A 24,444-nucleotide genomic window follows, 5' to 3' on the forward strand; every position below is an offset into this window, starting at 1 on the left:
TGTACAGTGCTGCGGAATATTTTGGTGCTTTTCAAATAAATGTTACTAATAATAATAATACCTGACGACTCAGCCCTAAACGCCTTCAACGGCGCCTGATTCAAATCTTTTGTCCCACCCAATAGACAAGAAGCTTTTGCTATATCGGTCATCTCGTTGATCGATCATACACACACCAAATATCATACAGAATCTTATTTTGCACAATAATATCTGTGTGTGTATGGCCAGCTTACTGTATATTATTTTTCCTCTCAGCTTTGGTGAGTGATAAAAGCATTGCAGTATCTGCATAAAACTAAACTATACCCTCCACTTATACACTGCAACAGAAACACATTCACTGAGAAAATTATTCTTTAAAATTGCACTTGGAATTGCATTGGTGCTTCCTGATATATAAGCTATAGGCAGTAATAAAAATCACAAGATCCCTGTGCCATTTGGGGAAACCTTCCTTCCAAAAGGCATAGGTAAGTGAACTGGGACTTCCTGAGACAGTAGACAAATGAATACTTTGGATCCTCTACAATGTGTTCAGATCAGTAACAATGAAATGATTATTACTAACAGGGAACTGTTCACCGTGTGTGGAGTAAAGAAGAATTTTCTGTGCATTCATAGTAGCTATAGACTATTGTCCATACTTCAGACACAAAATGTCCATATAAGTCTGCAATTTCCTGCCGCATTATTGCTGGCCTTGCTGTAGGCGGCGCTGTGGCTTGCTAAATAATTTCTATCCCGTTATCTGCTCACTGACTATCCTAACGCAGAGCAGTATGGGAGATGCAGTTCTTAGCTGTCTAAAGTGCACTTCCACTCGGAGTATTAATGACTACAAACCCCAGAGCGCCTGGCATACGGGGGTTGCACACTGGTTGCTGTCTGAGGATGGTGCACCGGTGGCTAGAATGGGATTAAGGATTTGACCGGAGGATGGCAGCGTGTGACAGGGAGATTGTGTATCACAACAAGGACAGTTCACAGGTGACAAATAGAATGGATACTAGCGTGCTGATGCATTCATTGATATTCGTATTTGTACGTGTACATGTGTTTGCTTTTATAATCTAAATTTATAGTGCATTTGGGGGGTAAACAAGGGTCCCTATGTAGTGGTCATGTTCAGGTTTAAATATGTTGATGTGGGATCAGTTGTGCTTAATATTGTGGTGCATTTGTTTTCCTTTGCATAAATGCCTAGATGTCATATTAAGTGTCAAGCCTGCTGCATTTTTAAATGACAGCTGAAAAATGATTAGTATTATCAGTTGTGTTAGAGCCATTAAAGACTGGGGGTGCTTACAGCACTGAGTATGGTTTGTCAAAGCAACCACTGAACCCAAGAGCTTACAGCCTGTTCCGATTTATTTGGCATGAGAAAAGAACAGGGTAAAATCAGTGCAATTGGATCTGCCTAGCAACAAGTCCCACTGTGCTTAGCGGCATCCTGAAGCTTTAGAACTAATCATTATATTCACTGTTATTTGCCTAAGGCCCTTGCTTGTAAGCATAATTGATTATGCCATGTTGCCTAGAAATGCACTTCATACTATGATACATAGTGGGCAGAGATGCTTTATTTGCTATCACAATGAAAACATCTCTGTGGTATGCAGTTTTTATTATGCTGTGTCATACACATTTAGGATATTTAATATATTTAGTATCATAGTTATATTGTGTTACACTGTTGTTCCAGCAACCTGTACATGTCTGTAGCAGGTTCAGCAGCCCCTTTGGCATTTACCAGAATATTCATTTTGCCAGTCCTGACCACTGTAGAGCTTACACTCTGTGTCTAGGGCATTTCAAGAAAGTGAAATGTGCTGCAGGCCAGGTATAGTGAAAGTAACCAGCATCCACATCAACTGGGAGGTCAGTAGGGTAAAGATGCCTGATTTAAATCTTTCTGCATTGTGATAAATACATTCTGTAGATTAGAGCATTATAATACAATATTTGTAACTCTTGTGTCTAAGGACTCATTTGTAATAAACACCAGGCCTGGACAGACAATCTGTGGATTTTGGCAGATGCCAGAGGGGCTTTGAGGGCTGCTTGGGCCTCTGTGATTCAAATAGGCAAGGGCCTATTTTGAATCCCAGTCCGGTCCTGGTAAATACCCTTTAGGACTGAATCATTTAATTCAATAGGTCAGATGAAATGAAACAACACCAAATTTTACAAATAGGTACTGCAGATATATTGTTTTGAATATGGAAGTCCTTACTGGTTAAGTTTGATGGTGTATTTTTGTTTTTCTTCGTGAACAAAAGGCAGCATGCTGTGTAACGTAACGGAACCTTTATCGCGTTTACCAAAGAATTTGTACACTAACCATTCAGTAACAGCCCTTAAAGGAAATGTAAACCTTAAACAAATACATGTAAACACTAGTGCAATTTACATATTTTTTTTTGTAGTTTTCAAAATATTTGCGTTTTTGTATTGTTTAATATAATGAATTTTAAACAACAGCTCCACCTAGTATTGTGTTTAGCCTATTGGCCACAGTGAGAATAAAATGTATTAACTCAGCAGAAGAAATTTCCAGTTTACAACTGACCAGATAAATGTCATGATTCTTCTCTGTTCACTGACTTAAGTTTCTACCAACTGTGGCCAGTCTGCAGAACTGAACAGCAGTTTTGGGGGTTGCCATTTGTAAATGTAGTGAACTGTCAATTTGCCTCTAAACATTGAAACATTTATGTAATGTATATTTATCATGATTTCTTACAGTTCCATGCTCTGTAAGACATGCACATACGCGTATGTATTGACATATCTCAGAATATTATCAATGCAATAAAAGGGGCTCACATTCTTATAGAAATATTTTGAATGTAAAAGTATAGTAGTTTTTTATTAGCCATACTTGTTCTGTATTCGTTTGAAATATTCCAACTTGTACAGATTATTTATTCAGCGTTGTAATGTTGTTTACCCAGTTAATCATTGTTCTAATGCATTAGGTGCATCAAGCACTAAAAAGTATACTTTATGCATAAAGGCATTTGAAAAACTTTAGCGTTAACACTTGTACATAGTATTTTATGCCATTTCTTCCAGCCAGAAATTGTTTTTAACTTAAATGTATTAGATTGGCTTCAATGGTCTTTGTGAGGTGGTAAATCATATACACCCCTTTATAAATCAGTTAATTAGCTCTTTATATATAGTCACTTAGTTTAGACCCTTGGCCAGGGCTCCTCTTCTTTCACAAATGCACTGATCCAGAGTACTTTTCTTATAAGCATGGTGCCACAATAGTTTTTTGGTGCTCCATTGTTTTCTACTTTTGGGCATGTATGGTACAGAGATGAGTGCAGAATACCTATACTTTACATAAACTTACTTAGGGCAATTTTTGGAATAAGAGGAGCACTGGCCTGAGGTACTATGAAGCAAGTATCATGGGGGGGGGTGCCTAACAACCCATAATGAGTCTACCTTTCTACTTTGCCTTTTACACCATGCATTACTATCACAAAACTAATCCAGTACAAACAGCTATTCAGCTTATTTATAAAGGCTTTGTATTTGTTTGTTATTTATCAACATTCTAGACCTGGCAATGTAATAAATGTAAGCAGAAAAGAATTTCTGGCACGAAAAATTGCATCAAATAATGTGTTAAAGTAGCTAATCAGCATTTTAGGCATCTACTTAGTGATACTACCTTTCTTTGTCCTTTAATTCAAAAGAAAGTAATGAAGCTTTGAAACCATTTATTTTACACCAGATTTTAGACTTTTTTGGTGTATTATATTTTGTACTCCTTTATAACTCACTTCTTTATTTAAGTGGAAAATTGGCGAAGCATGTATTTCTTACTTCAAATCTCTGCTACTTAGTTATCTGTCACATCCAGTTAATGATAAGCTGTTTGTTATAGGGTTTCCTTTCTCAGATTTTTTGCTTATGCATTTGTGTTTGGTTTCCTTGTATTTTGAGGATTTTTATTTTCCCCTGTATTGTATTCCTGACACTTTTTACCCATTAGCATGATATAAATAAACATGCTTCATCATAATTTATTTATAAAGCGCATGCAAGTGATACAAAAGCAGCAAACAAGATGGTAACTCTGACATAGTGAGAATAAAAATAAACAGCCTGTGGGTAAATGCATGGCTACACAGGTGTTTTACCAAGTGCCAGACAACTACTATACCCTGTAGTATTTTTTCATGTCAGGATATAGTGATAATGGGGGTGCAGATATGGGAAACCACAGTGCCTGTTTCAGACTATTCCCTGTGCAAGGAATACCCCTCTATCAGCCATCTGCCAAGAGACCAACTTTTGCAGCAATAAAGTGATGTGGAATGGAGGGCAGATAGTACTGGGAAAACACCTGTAGAGGTGTGAACTAAAGAGATATTAAGGCACTTAACAGCTTTACTGTAGGTATTTTGTTGATTTTCATGATTAGATAACACGGAACACTTCTCTTTAAAGTGCTGATACTGGGTCCTGACATGTGAAGGCAGTATAGACTAGTTCCATTATTTAAGGATTTTTTTTTTTACCAAAATGCAATTTATTTATCTTAGAGTTCTAAAGAAAATCAATGGTTTATTTAAATCTTAAAGAACATGTCAACCCTAAAAATAATTTTTGCCTAATTAAAGAAAACATAATTCTTAGCAACTTTCATTTTATTATAGATTTGTAATGGTTTTTTTTTTAAATATTTTTTAAAAATTATTTGTATATGTCTGTCATTTCCTCTTCTCTGCCCTGGTGGCTCTGGCTTGTGAAACAATGTAACACAAAGCAGCAGAGTGACAGACCTGTCTTGCTGGAGGAGACTGGCTTTTGCAACATTGTTTAATAATAATAACCAGGGGATAAGCAAATACTGCTTTCAGTAGGAATTACATTTACAATTTCACATTTCTTTGTTTTGCACAGCTCTTGGAATTTCAACTGTTAGTGAAATGAGGTTAAATGAGGTTTTTACCTTGATATTAACATACATTACATAGATGGGCTTATTCTAAGCAGCATTTCAATGTTTGCTGATTACTTGTATGGTCTCTTAATTAGTGTTTCTATTTTGCCAACATCCAGCCTTTAACTGTAAATCTATCTGGGCCAGTGACCCTGGCAGCCAAATAACCTATAAACTGTGAAGGTTAAATGTTATTGCTATTGTTATTTTAAATTGCATCTATCTTTTCTTGACCTCTTTTATTGACCTTTCATACTGATATCAAAACTGCTACCTGGTGGCTAAGGGCTCTGGCACACGGGGAGATTAGTCGCCCGCGACAAATCTCCCTGTTTGTGGGCGACTAATCTCCCCGAAATGCCATCCCACCGCTGAAAATGTAAATCGCCGGTGGGATGGCATACGCAGCCCTCAAGGCAACTTCCGCGATTTCACTGAAATCGCGCCGCCGTGTATTCCATCCCACCGGCGATTTACATTTTCGCCGGTGGGATGGCATTTCGGGGAGATTAGTCGCCCACGAACAGGGAGATTTGTCGCGGGCGACTAATCTCCCCGTGTGCCAGAGCCCTTAGCCACCAGGTAGCAGTTTTGATATCAGTATGAAAGGTCAATAAAAGAGGTCAAGAAAAGATAGATGCAATTTAAAATAACAATCGCAATAAAATTTAACTTTCATAGTTTATAGGTTATTTGACTGCCAGGGTCACTGGCCCAGATAGATTTACAGTTGCAGGCTGGATGTTGGCAAAATAGAAACACTAATTAAGAGACCACACAAGTAATCAGCAAACATTGAAATGCTGCTTAGAATAAGCCCATCTATGTAATGTATGTTAATATCAAGGTAAAAACCTCATTTAAATGTGAGGAAAAAGGAAATCTTTAAACCTTGCCAAATCTGCAAGCAAACTTCCTAGATTGAGAAACACTATTTGTGGAGTTATGCATGCCACACATTTTATGTACAGGTATAGGATACCTTATCTGTAATCCTATTATCCCAAAAAAGCTCAGAATTACTGGAAGACCATCTTTCATCATCTTTCATAGACTCCATTTTAAGCAAATCATTTTCCTTTTCCTTTTAATAATAAAACAGTAAAAGCTGCATAAATCTAATCTGGTGGCAAAACAATCTTATTGGATTTAATATTTAAATGATTTTTAGCAGACTTAAGGTGGCCATACACCTTACAATTACGATCTTTTCTGCAACCATTGGTTGCAGGAAAGATCGTTTTCACCCGTATGAATGAAACCTCATTTCGTATGATAATATTGGTGCGTGTATGGCCAGCTTTAAGGTATGGAGATCCAAATGACCGAAAAATCCCTTATCCAGGAAACCCCAGGTCCCAAGTATTCTGGATAATAAATCCTATACCATAAAAAATTGATCTTTTCCTAGGTGTAGGGAGTCAAAGTATAATGGTGGCCATAAATGCTACAATTACGATCTTTTCCATGACCATTGGTCATAGGAAACAAAGGAATTCTTACCTATATAAATCGCCCGTGGTAGCAGAGATCTATTGTGGGTGACTACTCTCTGCATGGGACAGAGACACGTTAATGTTATCGGGGGTTCAACAGCTCCCACTATCGTGTTTATGAGTTACTGTACAACAAAGATAATGTCAGGTAGAGTAGTGAAGACAGAACTCTCCCAAGGGCCAAAAAGATATTCAGTAAAGAAAGGGTTTTTGGTAGCAACTGGCACCATCAGCCCTTACACTATTTCAAAGTTAGGTCAATCAATCTTTCCACTTAGCTACATATGAATTAATGCACTGAGCAAATCTTTTGCTAATTGCCATACAGCACAGATAATGGGCTTCACTACTTTACCTGGCAGTATGTCTGCTTTATATCTTGACGATGGCTGTCACCTAGATTAGAATTATATTGTGAATATACTAATGGTGCAAGGGTGCCAGATACAGTTTCTCCCATTCTGTTTTATAGTTGTTTCCTTGCTGTGCATTGAGCCTACATCACTGGGTTCCTTTTTGTATCTTTACCATTTATGGGAACGAGATCTATCCAACCCACACGCAGTCACCTACTGCAGCCTTGATTATTCGATTATTGACCGTGCATGCAGAGTGATGTCAATCCTGAGTGAAACCTTTTCAACGCTGGGATTTTATAGGGATCCTTTTGTTTATGTTAATGAAAGCAAGTGTACAGATAAGCACTTTGAAGATTAAATGAAAGGTTCACATTCTGTATAACCTTATAAAATGGTCAGTTATTAAATGAGATAAAACTATATTTTTTTTATTTCTTGCAAATGTATCACCTTCAAACCTACTTAATAATTGTACAATGCCATTTATACTCTTTTCCCCCTCAAAAGGAATTTCTATTATCTTATGTGTAAAAATGTTGCCAGGCACACTCTTACATGCAGGAATAATTCCTGGCTGTATTATACATATGTATGTACATTTTTATTAAATATTGCTACATGTACACACAGTGCTGAACAGTAGTAAAATACATCAATAGTACAAGCAATTACATTTAAGTTTAGGTGTTAAATGTTAGAGAGACAAGTGCCATATTAATTTGTTGATTACACATTCTGTTTAAATTTCAGTTAAATACAAAATAATTAGGTGCTGCCATGTAGCATAAATCAAGTGAGCATTCCTTATAAAAATCAATACAGTAGAACTCAAAGTGAGCATCGTCACCTGGTGCAGTTTAATTTGCTGCTTATGGTGCATTCCTTAGCAGAGGTAAGCAATGGTAGTCTTTTAGGCAAAGGATAGCATAAAAAATCCTTCTGCTAAGCTTAAAAGCCCTTTAATCCTTTGTTTCTCACTTGTTTTCCCATATATTCCTGGCTGTCTCCTCTCAAAGCTCTGTCTCACTCTCTTTTTCACACCATCCACACCCACTGCTATCTCTTGTTTTAAACCTTTCTGTCTTACGGCTCTTTACCTCTGGAATTCTATCCCTGACTTTCTCCATAAGAAACACACTCTTAACCCTTTTAAAAACTCAGATCCTATATTTTGGAGCAACAGAACACTACCTGTCCATTCCTGGAACTAAAGAGCATTGGATATTTGTGCACTTTTCCCATCTATTTGTGCCTGTATATTTTCTACCCAGTTAGATTGTAAGCTCGGGAATTTGTATTTTACAACATGGAACTTCAGAACTGTATAGTTATAATTATTTATTTACTGTTTATTATGTTATCTTCTCTGCGTGCACTTTACTGTATTATAAAATTGTACAGCACTGCGTATCCTAGTAGTGCTTTATAAATAAAGTTATGCATATATACATTTGCTGCATGTCTCTCCAGCAGTTGCTGATCTATAATTCCCCCTCCAATTAAATGCAGTGTTAAAGAAATCTGCAGGTTACTAGTCCCTGCCACAATACAGTGCCTGTGTAGTAAGAGGCAGCCAGAGTTATATGTCTGTCATCTTTCTTTTATAAGCAGCAGGCGAAAGCTGTTTTACAGAGTTGCTCAGAATACATTGGATTCCATCTCTTCTTTGCTTTCCTCCCTGCAGAGTGAAGATATTGATGAGTGGGATGATGCTGCCCTCATTAAATCCTATGAAAAGGCAGTACAATCCTTCCAGGTAACACTCTCTCTGGTTACAGTTACTTCCTAGATATCAAAGAAGCTGAGCACTAATTTCCCTGCTAATTAACAGGATATGCTAAGATGCAGCGACAAGAATAGGAGACAAGAGGGTGCCTCTGCTGCAGGGGACTCCCAGAAGGATGGCAAGCGGGAAACAAATCGGGAAACAGAATGGGACAGAGAGGGCCACAAGGACATGCAAAAAGAGGAGGCTGAGAAGTGGAACAAGAAGAAGAAGGCACAACCACCCCCTCCACTCATCCATCCTTCCTCTCTCTCATCCTCTCGGCCCCTTCATTCTAAAGTAAATGCCATCTCTAGTTCTGTTCACTTTGTATTGCTTGACCATTGCTAAAGGGCAATAATCAGTTCTCTACACTGAGCACATGTGTTTTAGTCAGTCAGCATTATAGAAAAGAATGCTGTACTAATTTTGGAAGAAAACGGAAATGCCAGTTTGCAGCTGTATTTGGGCAGATTTATACATTCTAAATAATGCTAAGTATAGCTGCACATTTAAATGTATTGCAGCTTTCACCACTAATCTTCTGTTGCTTGGAAAAATGTTTTTTCATTGTTTTAGGTTCCTACTATGTAATTGTCTTGTTCATTTTTTTTGGAATTTAAATCTGTACCACAGCTCTGACTCAGGAACTCTGAATCTTGTATTTTTTGCCTCACAGTGGAAAGTAGGGGATGCATGCAGTGCTGTATGGTCACAGGATGGATGTGTATATCCAGCAACAGTTTTATCCATTGACCGAGAGACTGGAACATGTGTGGTACAGTATGATGGATATGGAAATACTGAAAGACACCAACTGGATGAAATCGTATCAGTGGGGAGTAGTGGGGATAGTACTCCCCCTGTTAGACAGGTGAGTGTTCTTCCCTCACATCAGCCACTTATGGGTCAGCATCAGTAGACAGGTTGCATCTTCTGACAACATGCAATTTGCATGTTGTACAAGAGAAGGATTATAAATATGGAGATAAATATTTCTAACCTATGCGGATATATTGCTGAAATCTAGGGGGCAGTTTTATGGTTTCATAGGAAAAGCTTTGGGAAGCATTAGTTTAAATATCATCCTGGAAGTACCGTATATACTCGAGTATAAGCTGATCCGAATATAAGCCGAGGTACCTAATTTTACCTAAGAAAACTGGAAAAACCTATTGACTCGAGTATAAGCCTAGGGTGTCACCAGTAGGGCTGGTGCGAGCGAGCCAGCACACAAAGTGTGCTCACACTTTGGTTTAGTTGAGTATCCCAAAAATTGCCCAATGTCTAGCTTAAGAAATATATATAGGGTATAGAGTGTTTTAGACAGTGGTGGCTTAAGGAAGGTACTAGAAAGGGACTAGACATGGTGGAGTGGGCAAAGATCAGTAGGGGGTCTATTTTAAATCCCAGTCTGAATCTGGTTAAATTCAATTTGTTACCCTTCATAAGTCCATAAAGACCCCCATAACCTACTCAGTTTATGGATAAAGGGGATAAAGGGCCCCCTACTGGATGTTTCTCGGCTCGACTAACAACTAATATTAACCCCAAAGGTATTCTGTTTGCAAGGATTTCTGGTATCAAATAATTTAAAAACATTCAAAAAATAAATTCTAATAAGGTTAAAATAAGCAAGTTGTGCATCTGGGGCCCCACATTTCTGTCTGTTTGATTTGGTAATTTTGAAAAGCAAGCTGAAAAGGCATCATTTTTGTTGAGACATTGCCTAGGAACACTGTGAGCTTGGAAAGGTTTAAGGAGAGGCTGCTGCAGTCACCAAGGAGTTTCAAAGTGCTGTTTTGTTTCTGAGAACTCACCTCCCAGCCGCCAGTCTGTAGCAAGTTCTACTTTGGGAAATGCATACCTGCGTACCTGCGCGCTTGAGCCCTCGCTCTGCCTATGCCAGCTTCCCAACGGCCATCCTAACTGTGCGCTCTTCTCCTGTGCGCTCTGCTCTTCTCCTGTGCGCGTTTCTGATCTGCTTGGCGCCGCAGTCGCGCCAGTGACGTCACGCGCCCCCTTCAGTTACTCATGGCCTGATCTTAGACCTTGTAAGATCAGGCCATGAGTAACTGAAGGGGGCGCGTGACGTCACTGGCGCGACTGCGGCGCCAAGCAGATCAGAAACGCGCACAGGAGAAGAGCGCACAGTTAGGATGGCCGTTGGGAAGCTGGCATAGGCAGAGCGAGGGCGCAAGCGCGCAGGTACGCATGGACACATGCCCGTGGGCGGGGGGCACATCGCCACATCGAGCACATCAGGCACATCCATACCATATACTCGAGTATAAGCCGAGGCTTACTTTTTGAGCACATTTTTAGTGCTCAAAAACTCGGCTTATATTCGAGTATATACGGTAATCAGTTTTCAATTTAATCGAATGTGTTCTAGAAGGAAGACAAATTTTTCAGGATCAAACAGGCAAGCAGGACAGAAGCTCATACTTAAATGGTATGGTATCTTCAAGATTAGATTGATTATTATAGGGGTAGTCGGCTTCTATTTTAGTGGTAAGGGGATTATCATGTTGAAAAGGAGGAAATTATAAAGTTGGGTTAGGCCTATGAAGGGCACCATGGGAGGGAACCTATAATTCAATGTAGTTCATGGCGCATATCTATTTGTTTAAGAAGGGCAAAAAGAGAAGTTTGTGCTTGAATGTTACCAGGTATTAGTTAAATAGGGGAAAGAAAATGTACAACATTAGGGGACCACTTACAGTTACAAGTTACTAATTTGCATAAGAATGTGCTCCCAAGCTTCTTAAGATGGCCATACACAGGCAAATAAAAACTGACAATAGGGTATGGAGTTTATGGCCTTCAGTTGTCCCTACCTGACCAATTTCTGGCCAAAAATTGGCCAAATGTTGATTGCACAGATTTAAAAAATCATATTGGGGCAAAAAGTGCATTGATTCGGTCCGTGTCCCGAAGGTGCTCATAATGCAAAAAGGTCTGCTGGTTTGGTTACCTCGCCAAGCAAGCGGATCTTTCTTTGTGTGGCCAGCTTTAGAATATAAATGTGTTGTCGCACCACTGGGATAGGACAAGAGGAGTTTGCAGGCGGATCACTATTGTCAGAAGAGAGGAAGTAAGGAATTCAAGCAGAGAAACCAGGAGAAATTGTAATTCAGATCTTGGCTCTCAATATGGCATTGGAAAACTTATTTAAGAAAATAGCCAGTGTTTTGAAGGAGAAATACGAGGAAGAGAGCAGATGTGCAGCAAGCTAAGAAGCAAAATGTTACCATATGTACAGTTGGTCATATTTTGGGTTTTTTTTTTTTTAGGCAAGAATATAGAAACTCTTGTTTTGTTTTTAATATTCAGTCAGCACAATGTAATTTGTGACTGGGTTTTTATAATACAAGCCAAATTTACAGAAAAAGCTATTAACCCTATACCTGCTGAAGAAATTAGATGGTCACAATGAACCTACAAGAGTGGCAGTTCATGTGTCTTATTTTTTCATGCCACCTATGGAATTATATTATGGGGCACCACAACAGATATAGACATGATACTTGCAGTGAGTAACAAATATGTCTGATTTGCAAACTCAACAAGATACAAGCTAGTTTACTAAAAGCTAATGATAGGTTACTGACTTCTTCATTGTTCAGATTCTTTGTTTTCCTTTTCCAATGAATCATTTACTATTTTATTTTAGTTAACAGGCTCTGTCACCTGTATTTTTTTTGTTCTGCAGTGGAAAGTTGGTGATCGTTGTTCAGTACAGTGGTCTGAAGATGGACAGATCTATTCTGCTATTATTCGCTCAGTGGATGAGGTGCTGGGAACCTGTGTGGTGGTGTATGAGGGGTATAAAAATGAGGAGGAGCAGAATTTGGCTGACCTGATGCCCCCAACCACTGCTTTCCCTCGCAGTCGCGGCAAGAAGCAGGCGAGTCCTGCACGTCTAGGACTGGACAGCTCAGGGGTACACAGCCTGACATGTCTTTGGCTGAATTGGGGTGTTGTGCCTGTAAAGTGTCAGGCTGACAAAAGTGGAGGAAATCAAATCTTTAGACTTACATTGTCAATAATGGGGAGGAATGAGACCAGAAGTATTCACTGGCTTTCTCTAGAGCTGTTTTAGGGGAAAGAAAACAGAATGGGATATTTGTTGGGTTGATGTGGACAGAAGCATAAAAGTGACTTTTTTTGCCATGATGAGGCATGATGATGAGAGAAGGTACCTCTGTGACTGACTGTGGGGAAGACTGTAGATAGAGACAACTCCTGTATTTATAGCAGTATCCTAGGATTTTTTCATTAATGTAAGAAGCATACAGTGTTTTAGTACATGAATACCAGACTGCAAAAATACCAGTTATTTCTAAGATGATTTGGTCTTCAGACTTTTATATGTAAAGCTGGCCATGCATGTAATGTATTTCTTTATTTGACGACCAGTTACAGTGTGATCCAACAAAACCGTCAAATTATCTTAAAGGAACAGTAACACCAAAAAATGTATATATTTTAAAGAAATTAAAACTATAATGTACTGCTGCCCTGCACTGGTAAAAGTTTTGTGTTTGCTTCAGAAACATTACTAGAGTTTATATAAACCCTGGTGTGTAGCCATGGGGGCAGCCATTCAAAAGAAGAAAAGGCACAGGTTAAATAGCAGCTAACCGATAAACCCTGTAAAATACAATGGTGTCTTATCTGTTATCTGCTATGTAACCTGTGCCTTTTCTCCTTTTTTTCAGCTTCAATGGCTGCCCCCACGGCTACACAGCAGCTTATTTATATAAACTATAGTAGTGTTCCTGAAGCAAACACCCCAGTTTTACCAGTGCAGGGCCACAGTACATTATATTTCAATTACTTTAAAACACTTTCATTTTTTGGTGTTACTGTTCCTTTAAGGTTGGTGTGCACCAAACGAGCTTATATCTTGCAATCTTTAAATCAACATCGGTCAGAAAATCAATTGGGCAAGTTTAGATAATTTCAACTATAACAATGAAATTTGTCCATTGTCCAATCATTTGCAGGACCAAGCAGGCAGCTACCACAGTTTTTCCTTAGTTTCAACTACGCGATATAACTTGAAATAGTTGCTTTAGTTGATGGACAAATCGTACTTTTAAATGATCATTTCATGATAAACATGGTTGTACGATAGCGAAAAGATATTTTAAAAATCTACAGGTGTATGGCCATCTTAACTGTCACATATGGAGATGTCATCTTGTCACATGATAGCATGTTGTGCTAGTGGTGACATTTGTAGAACACGTGCTGTAAAGTTTAGGGGATTACTCCTAACAGAAGACTGCATTGCACATGAAGGACTGGATAGCTGATTCATGTAATGATTTTATTTGGTAGGATGAGGAGGACACTGATTGGCAGTATACACGCAGAAGTTCCACCTCATCCCCTGATATTTCACGTAATTGGAGGAAACAAGGGAAAAAGTCTGACTGGATATATACCTTCCCTCCTCCCCCCCCACCACCACCTCCTCCTCCCCCACCACCTCCTTCACTACCTCCTCCTCCACCCCCAAAGGTAAGCCTGTTGTATATACAGTTGTATAAATCTGTTCTATAGTGGAAACTATAGTGATGCCTACCGTATTTTTCCGCTGTATAAGACGCTCCGGAATATAAGACGCACCCAATTTTAAAGGAGAAAAATCTAGAAAAAAAAGATTCTGAACTATATAATATACTAATTATCAAGTACTTGCCATCCTGCTGTGTGCCTTGCATGGCTAGAGGTGCACGCGCCAATGTCAGCAGTGTCAGTGCGCGCCGATCGGCACTGCAAGGGGAAGAGGACGCACGGTACGGACGTCCATGGGGGGGGTAATATCCCCCCAAATGTTACGAAAGTGCCCCCATACACAGTGCCCTAATTGCCCCATAGACAGTAGCCCCCACACACAGTGCCCCAATAGAAAGTGCCCCCATACACAGTACCCCCAATTGCCCCCATACACAGTGCCCCCATACACAGTGCCCCAGTTGCCCCATAGACAGTAGCCCCCACACACAGTGCCCCCAATAGAAAGTGCCCCCATACACAGTGCCCCAATTGCCCCCATACACAGTGCCTCTATTGCCCCCATACACAGTACCCCCCATAGACAGTAGCCCCGACACACAGTGCCCCCATAGAAAGTACCGCCAACAGACCAGATCATCGCCGGAGGCTCCTTCTCTCTTATGCCGCTGCAACAGGCACTTCTATAAGGTTGCGCCTCGTCGCTGACGTGTGACGTCATACGCACGGGCGCAACCTTATAAAAAGGCCTGACGCTGCCGCATAAGAGAGAAGGAGCCTCCGGCGATGACTTGCAGTGAGTATTCGTCGTATAAGACGCACCAACTTTTCCCCCCCAGTTTTGGGGAAGAAAAAGTGCGTCTTATACGGCGAAAAATACGGTAAATAAAAGCCTTTCACGAATAAACTGTACAAAAAATTACATTCTATGACTGCTGTTTAAAGAAAGAGACCATTTTTGTCCGTGTACTATTTAATGCAAACATCAGTCACCTTAAGCGGTTTATGTTTATTTCAATGTGCTGTGTTATTCCCAAGAAGATCTTTATTGTTTGGATATTTAATTAAAGATATAATTTCACTAAGAGTGGAGCTTTCCTTAGTGTGCAGTTTTTGGCGTACCCATATATCGCACACTGAGCAGTGTTATGCTGGCGATTGGATACAGCAAGTAAGAATTTAACAGCTCTTCTAACTTTTGTTTTTCAGATGGATATCATTTATCCTAATTTTTGACTACAGCCAATATAGTATATGCTAAAAACAATACCTTGAAACATGTTACTTAGTGTTTCCCATTTCAGAATTATCAAGTCTAAGGGGCAGATTTATCAAAATGTGAGATTAGAGCTCAGCACAAAAATATTTACCCACTTTCTATTGATTCCTATAAGAATTCTAGAATTTGGTAAATATGCTTCTTAAAATCCCAAAGTAATGAATAGAAAGTATATTTTCTGTAGTGAGCTCTAATCTCATATTTTGATAAAAAAAATTGTCCTAAATTAACAAGTTGTCAAGGCTTTCTTTCTTTTATTGTGTGACATCAGTGAGGAGCAGAAAGTTACAAGTGATTTTATATTACTTATAATGCAGTGAAAGATTAAGGCCTATGGTTGTCCACCACAAACTCTCCAGCAAGTAATATGACCAATAAGTACAGCATCAAATGGTCAACATATCAAACTTTTGTACAAATTTTTAAAAAAGTGTGACTAAAATGACTGGTTTTACTGGTTACTGATACATATGAGGAAAGCCTTTGAAGTGATGTTATTTAAATCATTAAACAAAGAAAAAAATATTGATTTAAAAATGACTTTTAGATGATGAATATATCAACTTTATTAGTTACCTTTCATTTTCTTTAATATAGGGTTGTTTTTGGCCCCCACCTCCTCCTCCTGTGAGGGCCCATCTACCAACATGGCACAGCTGGCCTCCGGTATGTGACTCCTTTCATCTGACCACCTGCTGTCCGTAACCACTATCATTCCTTGCTATCGCCTGTGAATACATTCTAAGCTCCTAGTGACTATTTTTCCTTTTTCCACCCTTTGCCTCCAGTCGGCACCATTACCCCCTCCTCCCCCGCCACCTCCTTTCTTTAGCACAGACTGGGAGGATTATGATGAGGATGAGCAAGAAGATGAAGATGTTTTAGCCTGTATGCTAATGGCTTGGTATATGACTGGATATCACACTGGTTTCTACAAGGTAACTCAAACATTAACACTAAATTTATAACTTACCTACCTTCCTACCTTTTTCCATTTATTCAGAAATGTAAAATAAGCTTCATCTCATTGAAATAAACCACTTTTGCGATAGCAAGCTCTAATACATCTTCTGGGAAAAGGTTGCACCCCTCCAAAGGATGTATTAGACCTAACTGTCAATCAAAATTTCCCTCCGACTCCTGCATGAAGAGAGAGTGAAGACAAACGGATAGCTAAGAGGGAATAGTGAAGAGTAACTTAATTATTTCAAAAACAGTGCAAAAGTTTTGACAGATTATATTTTGAAATTTGCATATTTCAGTGAGATAAAGCTTATATTAAAATTTTTATTTTTACAACAGTTCCCCTATAATGTGCACAAATCAATTATAATTTACTAGTATAGGTGTTAACTGCTGCACAAGTGCAGTTGCCATTACCAGTCAATCAAGGCTTTTGCTTTTGCGTTCTAACTTTCAACAGTTTGCTATATACAGTATGTTCTGTTTGATTTGTTGCTGTTGGAAACTGTATGTGTGCAATTTAACACTTATATTTGTAAATCAGCCCCATGGTCATAACATCCATTGCTTTTAATAAAGAATGTCTATCTTTTGACCTTCTCACTTTTTACATAGTTACATAGTTAAGTTGGGTTGAAAAAAGACCGAAGTCGATTAAATTCAACCCTTTCAAGCAAAGCGCAATGCACACAGACCCATACTGACCTATCTTTACACATAGGATCACAATAGGATCACAATAGCTTTGGATATTATGCTTGTTCAAAAAAAATCATCCAAGGCATTCTACAACCTCACTGCCCTCACCGTGAAAACCACATGCGCTGCTTCAAATGAAAGTTCTGTTCCTCTAATCGAAAGGGCTGGCCTCTGGTGCGCTGATCGTTTTTATGGGAAAAAATAAAGAATACCCCTTATCTGTACAGAGTAGTCATGACCCCTCGCAAGTACCTTTTTTCCAGAGAAAACAATTCCAACCTTGAAAGTCTAACCTCATAGTTTAAATCTTCCATCCCCTTTACCAGTTTAGTTGAACGTCTTTGCACTCTCTCCAGCTCATTAATATCCTTCTTAAGGACTGGAGCCCAAAACTACACTGCATACTCAAGGTGAGGCCTTACCAGGGACCTATAAAGAGGCAAAATTATGTTCTCATCCTTTGAGTTAGTGTGCTTTTTCATGCAAGACAGCACTTTATTTACTTTTATAGCCACTGAATGACAATGTCTGAAATTAAACATCTTGTTATCTACAAATTACCCAGATCTTTCTCAATTAGGGCCGTGACAGACGGGGAGATTAGTCGCCAGTGACAAATCTCCCTTGTCGTGGGCGACTAACCTCCCCGAAATGCCATCCCACTGGCTAGAATGTAAATCGCCGGTGGAATGGCATACGCATTAATTGATTCAGTGAAGTGATTTGTGCTAAATAAATAAGAAAAGTGCAATTATTTGAAAGTACTGTCACTTTAAAAAGCCTTTTTCTAAAAAACAATTCAATTCAACAAAGTGCAAGTGCTATCAAAAACCATCAATTGGATGACTGAATAATTATTCAGGTTTTTTTAGAGTGCCAATTTTTTATAATCTGACCTTTAGAAATCATCCAATCAAATGCATGCGCTATTCCCTCAAAACCTTTATTCAGAAAAGTGCTAGTGCCACAAATTCAAATATATGTGTGGTTTTCTTATTTGAAAGTCAAAACTAAATAAAATACTATTGAATCGATGAATTAACAAACTATCAGCCAATTTATTGATTGATAATTCACCTTATTAGGTATTATAGAGAGAAAAGGAAGATTTAAGAGGTCTGGAGATATACCAATTGTATTTAACTATCTCAGATTTTGTTGCCTGATTAAAGGGATACCACACAGCAAAGATAAGGCAGATACCAAGTGGCTGCGATTACCTTGCCTAATACTTATTACAGGACTAAATTATCCTATAAAACCGCAAACAGTGTTAAGAGAAATGTTATGGAGCAAAAGTTTTAAAAATCACAATTAGAAAACACAGTCAGCTTAAGCTGCACCCTTTTTTCAATTAAAGGAGACATATCCTATAAAAATTATGAATGTACCAGTGAATTATACTCCTCTAGATATAGAAGGATTGTGCTTAAAAAGTTGTATTTCAGACTGATTTATTGAGAAATTCCACTAAAACCCCACTAGCCCCGCCCATCTGTTCCACTTCCTGCTGGCTGAGTTCTTCGGATGAGCTGGAGAGCCGGCGGCCCTCCGTACACTGCACTGTAGGATAGGAACCAATCAGCAGCTAGGCTGACCTGATAGGGAACTGAAGCCTGTCTGTGCTTGTGTGAGTGCAGGGCTCTCCCCCTCCTACTGTGCTTCTGGCAGGGTCCGTTAGGACACGCCCACCCCTCATTTGAAACACAGACAGGGACCTGAGAGGATCTATAGGGAGTTCCAATAAAGGGGCCATTGTTACAGATAGGATTAATGTTTAGCCCAAAGGGAAACCAGCACCGTATTTTATTCATAATTGCCTACAAAACTAGGGTTTTTCCCATTTATCCAATATGTCTCCTTTAAGCCACCCAGCAGCCACCCACACAACCTCAAGTATCAATTTTGCATTCCAGTAGTAAAAAATGTTCATATATTAAAATCAAAAAGAAAATAATCTGCTCCACAGTGCCTTGATGCACGTTTTGCTTAATTAGCTTTCTCAAAAGGCAAAAAATTAGTGTAACATTTATATTATTTCTACCTTAACTTTGCATTTTCAACATTGAACCTCATTTTCCATTTTGCTGCCCAATTTAAACATAAGTTTAAATGTAAAGGACCAAGGACAGACCCCTGCGGTGCTCCACTTGCAACACTGGTCCAATTAGAAAATGTTCCATTTACTACCACTTTATATAATCTATCCTTCAGCCAGTTCTCTATCAAAGTACAAATATTATGTTCCAGGCCATTATTGCTCAGTCATATCATTTACTTTGTGTGGTACTGAATTAAAGGAGAAGGAAAGGTAAAAACTAAGTAAGCACTCACAGCAATGCTACACTGAGTCCTCTGTCGAAAGAAACAGAATTTGTTGTCTCTTTGTTTTCCTGAGCCAGAGACACGCAGCTCTCTCCTCTCTCCTGCTTCCCCCTCCCTCAAGAATGCTAAGAACTCCCTCCCCCCCCTTAGGAAGGTGTGATCTGAGACAATCAGCAGGAAGCTTCCTCATAGTCTTACACACTGAGCATGTACACCGGTCTTGATTTTGGTGCAGGAGCGTGGCATTATGGGAACTTTCTTTAAAGAGCTCAGCGTTTTTTTTTCCCTATGAGGCTTCTGATCATCTGAATGGGAGAAATATGGGGAGACTTAAGGGCACTCTTGGGAGAACTGAAGGTTTGCCTGCAGCTTGAGATTAACTCTTTATCAGCCTTTCCTTCTCCTTTGAATACTTTAGCAAAGTCCAAGTAGATGATATCCACTGCCATCCCAGAGTTGAAGTTTCTGCTCACCTCCTCATAAAAAGCAATTTAATTAGTCTGGCAAAATCTGTTACCCATAAAACCATGCTGGCACAAACCCAAAGTATTTTGATTTGTAATGTATTCAAGTATCCTATCCCTTTTTACCCCTTCCAAAAGCTTCCCTACCATTGATGTCAGACTAATACGCCTATAGTTTTCAGGATGAGAACGGGATACCTGTTTGAATAATGGCGCCAGTCTAGTCTCTCGGCACCATGCCAGACGTCAATGAATCCTGAAAAATTAATTGAAGAAGCTTGTTTAGTACCCTGGGATGAATTCCATCTGGTTCTGGACCTTTGTTTACCTTTACATGTTCAAGTCTCTTTTTAATTTCCTCCTGAGTGACCCATGCATCAGTAGTTATATTACTAGAACTGAGTCTGTTAAAAAGGAAAACTTCATTAGCTGACTCTTCAGTTGTGTAGACATTAAAAATAAGGGTTCAGTATTTCTGCCACAACTGTCTTCTTGCTTAATTTTTCTTTTACTATTTACATATTTAAAAAATAATTTTGAATTCATTTTAATCCTAGCTGCAATATCCCTTTCCATCTCTATTTTAGCTTGCCTGATAGCTTTTTTGCATGCTTAATTTGCTTCCTTGTACCTGATGAAAGTTTCAGCTGTCCCAACTAATGTGAATGCTTTAAAACCACATTTTTTCTCAACAACCTTGACACTAAGGTTTTGACACTAAAGGTTTTGCTTTGTGATATCTTTCCTTGCTTACAGGGCCGCCATCAGGGGGGCACTGGGGGGACAATCATCCCGGGCCCGGACGTTTCTAACTTTAAAGGGGGCCCGGCCGTGCTAGAGTTTTCTTTAATCGAGTCCGGGCCCTGTCACTACTGGCGTCCGCCGCTATGTCCCGCTGCTCTCCGCTCCATCTGCGCTTATATAAGGTTGCGCCCCGTGCGTAGTGACGTCACATGCACGGGGCACAACCTTTATAAAAGCGCAGATGCTGCAGACAGCAGTGGGACATAGCGGCGGACGTCAAGGGAGCCAGCAGGGGAGCCAGCAGGGGGACCGGTGAGGAACTGAAGGATGCTTGGGGGAGCTGGAGGAAGCAGGAGGACACTGGGGGGGGGACTGGAGGATGATGGGGGAGCTGAAGGATCTTTGGGGGGGGCTGGAGGAAGCAGGAGGACACTGGGGGGAGAACTGGAGGGTGATGGGGGAGCTGAAGGATCTTTGGGGGGGGGGGCTGGAGAAAGCAGCAGTATGCTTGGGGGGGCCTGGAGGAAGCAGAAAGACATGGGGGGGGGGAACTGGCGGATGCTTGGGGGGCCTGGAGGAAGCAGGAGGACACTGGGGGGGGGGAACTAGCGGATGCTTGGGGGGCATGGAGGAAGCAGGAGGACACTGGGGGGGGAACTGGAGGATGCTTGGGGGGGCCCTGGAAAAAGCAGCCGTTTGCTTGGGGGGCCCTGGAGGATGCTGGGGGGGAGCCAAAGGACACGGGAGGAAGCAGTAAGCAGCGGGGAGCGGGCCATAGTATGAGTAATTTGGGGGAGGACCAACAATGTTTTAGGGGGGCCCTGGCTACCAATGTTTTAGGAGGGCCCTGGCTACCAATGTTTTAGGGGGCCCTGGCTACCAATGTCTGTGTGTACTTTGTATTGATATGAGGGGTCACTGGGGGAGGGGCCATTGGGGGTGTGGGAGGGCCTAGAAAATTTAGTTGTGAGGGGCCCCGTGATTTCTGATGGCGGCCCTGCTTGCTTACAAAGGGAATATACTGACATATATACTTGTTAAGCAACATTTTTTAGATATTCTATTTCCTTCTGTGTTTAACCCTGCAAAAAGCTTTTCCCAGTTAATATATTTCTGAGATGCCCTTATACTAGCAAAATTTGCACGTATAAAATTTAGTGTTTTAGTTATTTCCTTATAGTTGTTTTTCAAAGGAGACCATGTTATAATCACTGTTCCCTAAATGCTCACTCTTGCAAATACTAGAGATAAGTTCAGCATTATTAGTTATTACTAGGTTCAAAAGAGAGAACCTAGTAGGTTCTTGAATTGCCTGACGAAGGGGTAAGCCCCCGAAACGTTGCTTTTTAAATAAACACGCAGGGGCTAAGCCCCGCTTGCATTTTACTTGTCGTGCTGGCTGAAATACTTTGTACTGAAATTTAAATTGCTGCCATTCAAACACTATTAAAACCAGGGTCCCCAAACTTTGCACAGTGGTTTTTACTATAAAACTGTGGTCCAAGGTTAGAGAAAGTGGGCAGAGCCAACAACAGATCAGATTTCATTCAGTGGCTTCACGTTTTTCAATCCAACATGAAGTTTGTTCTCAAACTTCCCTTTCTAGTTTTCTTTGTAACCTTTAGCCCTGCTGAAATCCCTACCCAAAGAGATTCCACGCCATTTCCGTTGCTTTCCCTGGTAATTTCTTTAGCGCAAAGCTTTCATTCTGGCTTTAGATACAAACTCCTCCACCCTTTCTAATCCCTCTGTCCCTCCTAAAAAGGGTGTAAACAATTAAGTTCACAACCCAGTCACATGTTTTATCCCACCAGGTCTTAGGTCTTACATCTTCTTATATAACTGCAATGTGTAGTTAAAGACATTTAGAGGTAATCAGCATCAGCTCAGGGCTGGAAAACACTATTCCTGGAAAACACTATTCTAAACAGACCAAATTAGGACATATATCAATATATTGACCTTTTAGCGAACAAGTTTGTCATTTGTACAGAATAAGTAGGCGTACACTATTAAAATCACATCTGCCTCACAGTTCATGCATATCCCCCTACCTTGTTGTAATTAGTTCTCTTAGCTCACCTCAAAGACATAGCACATATAATTATATTGTCTCTACAAATTTTCCCAGGGAAAAGTTAGATACAACCATTTTAAATTTCTTAAAGGAAAGTCGAGAATAATACCGTTGTTTATGGTACACACTAATTATAGTCATCCTTAAGGCTAGAGACAGTTTGTAGAATTTTTTTCTTGGAACAATTATTTTCTGAAAGATTAGTCACCTAAATATATAAACAGTTTTGCAAAAGATATTTATAAAACAGATATTAATTATCTACTACAATTTAGGCAGGTTTTTTTTTAATAACAGTGGTTTGACTTTTATATATTTGCCAGCTGACACAAAAAAAAGATTTGATTTTGCTTTAATTATTCTGTCTGTTTCTTCCTTTGTTCTCCTAGCTAATTTATTTTCTTTTATTTTAATATCTGAAACAATTGTAGGTTGTTCATTTTATCATTGCTTGGGCCTGTTTTGCAATTTCCTTATTTTTCAGGGCCTCAAACAAGGAAGGGCAGAGGCCTTGAGACCCAACCTAAAAAAAGGACCAAGGAGAAAATAGACCAGAATGATGAAGTGAGTAAAATTGAGTAATTCCTTCTGTACGTAAAATATCTATGCACACAGTGATGTAAGAAAAACACCATAATCTTTCATGTTAACCCTTCTTTAGGACTGCAGGATTATCTCTCCCATGGAGAATGCAGGACAGACAGACTTCTCCAGCCTCCTCCTGCACACTGGCAGCCTTTCCCTCTCAACTCCATGCTTGTGGATGCTAATGTACCCAAACACAGAGATCTGCAAAGTGTGATAATAAAACTAAGCTTGTTTACATTCCTTCATGTGTATATTTCTCCTTACTATGGTGGTGACAGCACACTTCTAAATAAAGTGCTATATAATAGTTTCCTGGTGTAAGGTGGCTACAGATTCAGTAGTCAGCTAATTATATTATATATATATTATATTATTTATATTACACTGAAGTGTGGGACATCATTAACCAATAATAATAGGCAGTGTACAACTCATCTTGTGCTTCGTAAAAATTCTATAAGTTTAGTTTAAACCTTCTGACAGTTTAGCTGTCAGTACACGTGGCAAAATCACATGCAAGCTGAAGGGTTATATAGTACTGGAAAAGGCCTGTTTGTCCCATTTGAAAGGGGAGATACAACAAGCCTAGAACAATATGCTTCTCAAAACATGAATTTCATCCAGAGCATTACAGAACTGCACAATAGTGATGTGCGGGTCGAGAAGAACTCGCCCTGCACCCAACCCTATCCCGCCCGCTCCTAACCAAAACCCTACCTGACCTGGCTTCTACCCTATATTTATAGACCCACAGCCACCCTGTTGATGATGTCACAAGCGGGGCGGGTGCACACCTAAAAAATTCAGAAGCCGCAAGGCACCAGTGTAAGGTCACAAACGGGGTGGGAAGACAGAAGCGCTCAACCCGAACCCATCCACAACCCACAAATGGTGTGCCGAGGTTGGCCCAAACCTGCTGGTATCGAGCTAGGCCGCACATCACTACTGCACAGTATGTTGTTGATGCCCCACTGGCCTTCCAAAGGGTATGTGCACAAGTGTTTGTTAATGTGCTTTTGATTAATTGTTCAGCTTTCTGTGCATAAAACATTAGGCATCATGAAATTCTGCAAGAAATACATTTTGATACCAGGACTTTCTTCTCAGGTTTTTTTGTATCACATTCTTATCCCATAGATATTATCTTATCCCATGATATGATGCATCAATACCAGGATAACAATTATGAT

General features: G+C 39.8%; 1 protein-coding gene across 7 annotated transcripts; it reads left to right on the top strand.

Moving 5' to 3' along the window:
* The first annotated feature begins 801 nt into the window (after positions 1–801).
* LOC100144954 (uncharacterized) lies at positions 802–23,494 on the top strand. 7 transcript variants are annotated; one of them, XM_031894945.1, is made up of 10 exons: positions 802–1,044; positions 8,506–8,577; positions 8,653–8,886; positions 9,266–9,460; positions 12,302–12,532; positions 13,936–14,118; positions 15,992–16,060; positions 16,183–16,332; positions 23,151–23,230; positions 23,328–23,494. In XM_031894945.1, exons 1-9 carry the CDS (start codon positions 940–942, stop codon positions 23,214–23,216), a joined length of 1,305 nt encoding a protein of 434 aa, XP_031750805.1. In that variant the 5' UTR covers positions 802–939; the 3' UTR covers positions 23,217–23,230; positions 23,328–23,494. The 7 variants fall into 7 exon arrangements, with proteins under 7 accessions (XP_031750805.1, XP_031750834.1, XP_031750813.1 ...); XM_031894953.1 differs by having other exon boundaries at positions 803–1,044; positions 12,302–12,496; XM_012955612.3 differs by having other exon boundaries at positions 804–990.
* Positions 23,495–24,444: the final 950 nt, after the last annotated feature.

The sequence above is a fragment of the Xenopus tropicalis genome, chromosome 1 (genome assembly GCF_000004195.4).
Source record: "Xenopus tropicalis strain Nigerian chromosome 1, UCB_Xtro_10.0, whole genome shotgun sequence".
NCBI lineage: Eukaryota > Metazoa > Chordata > Amphibia > Anura > Pipidae > Xenopus > Xenopus tropicalis.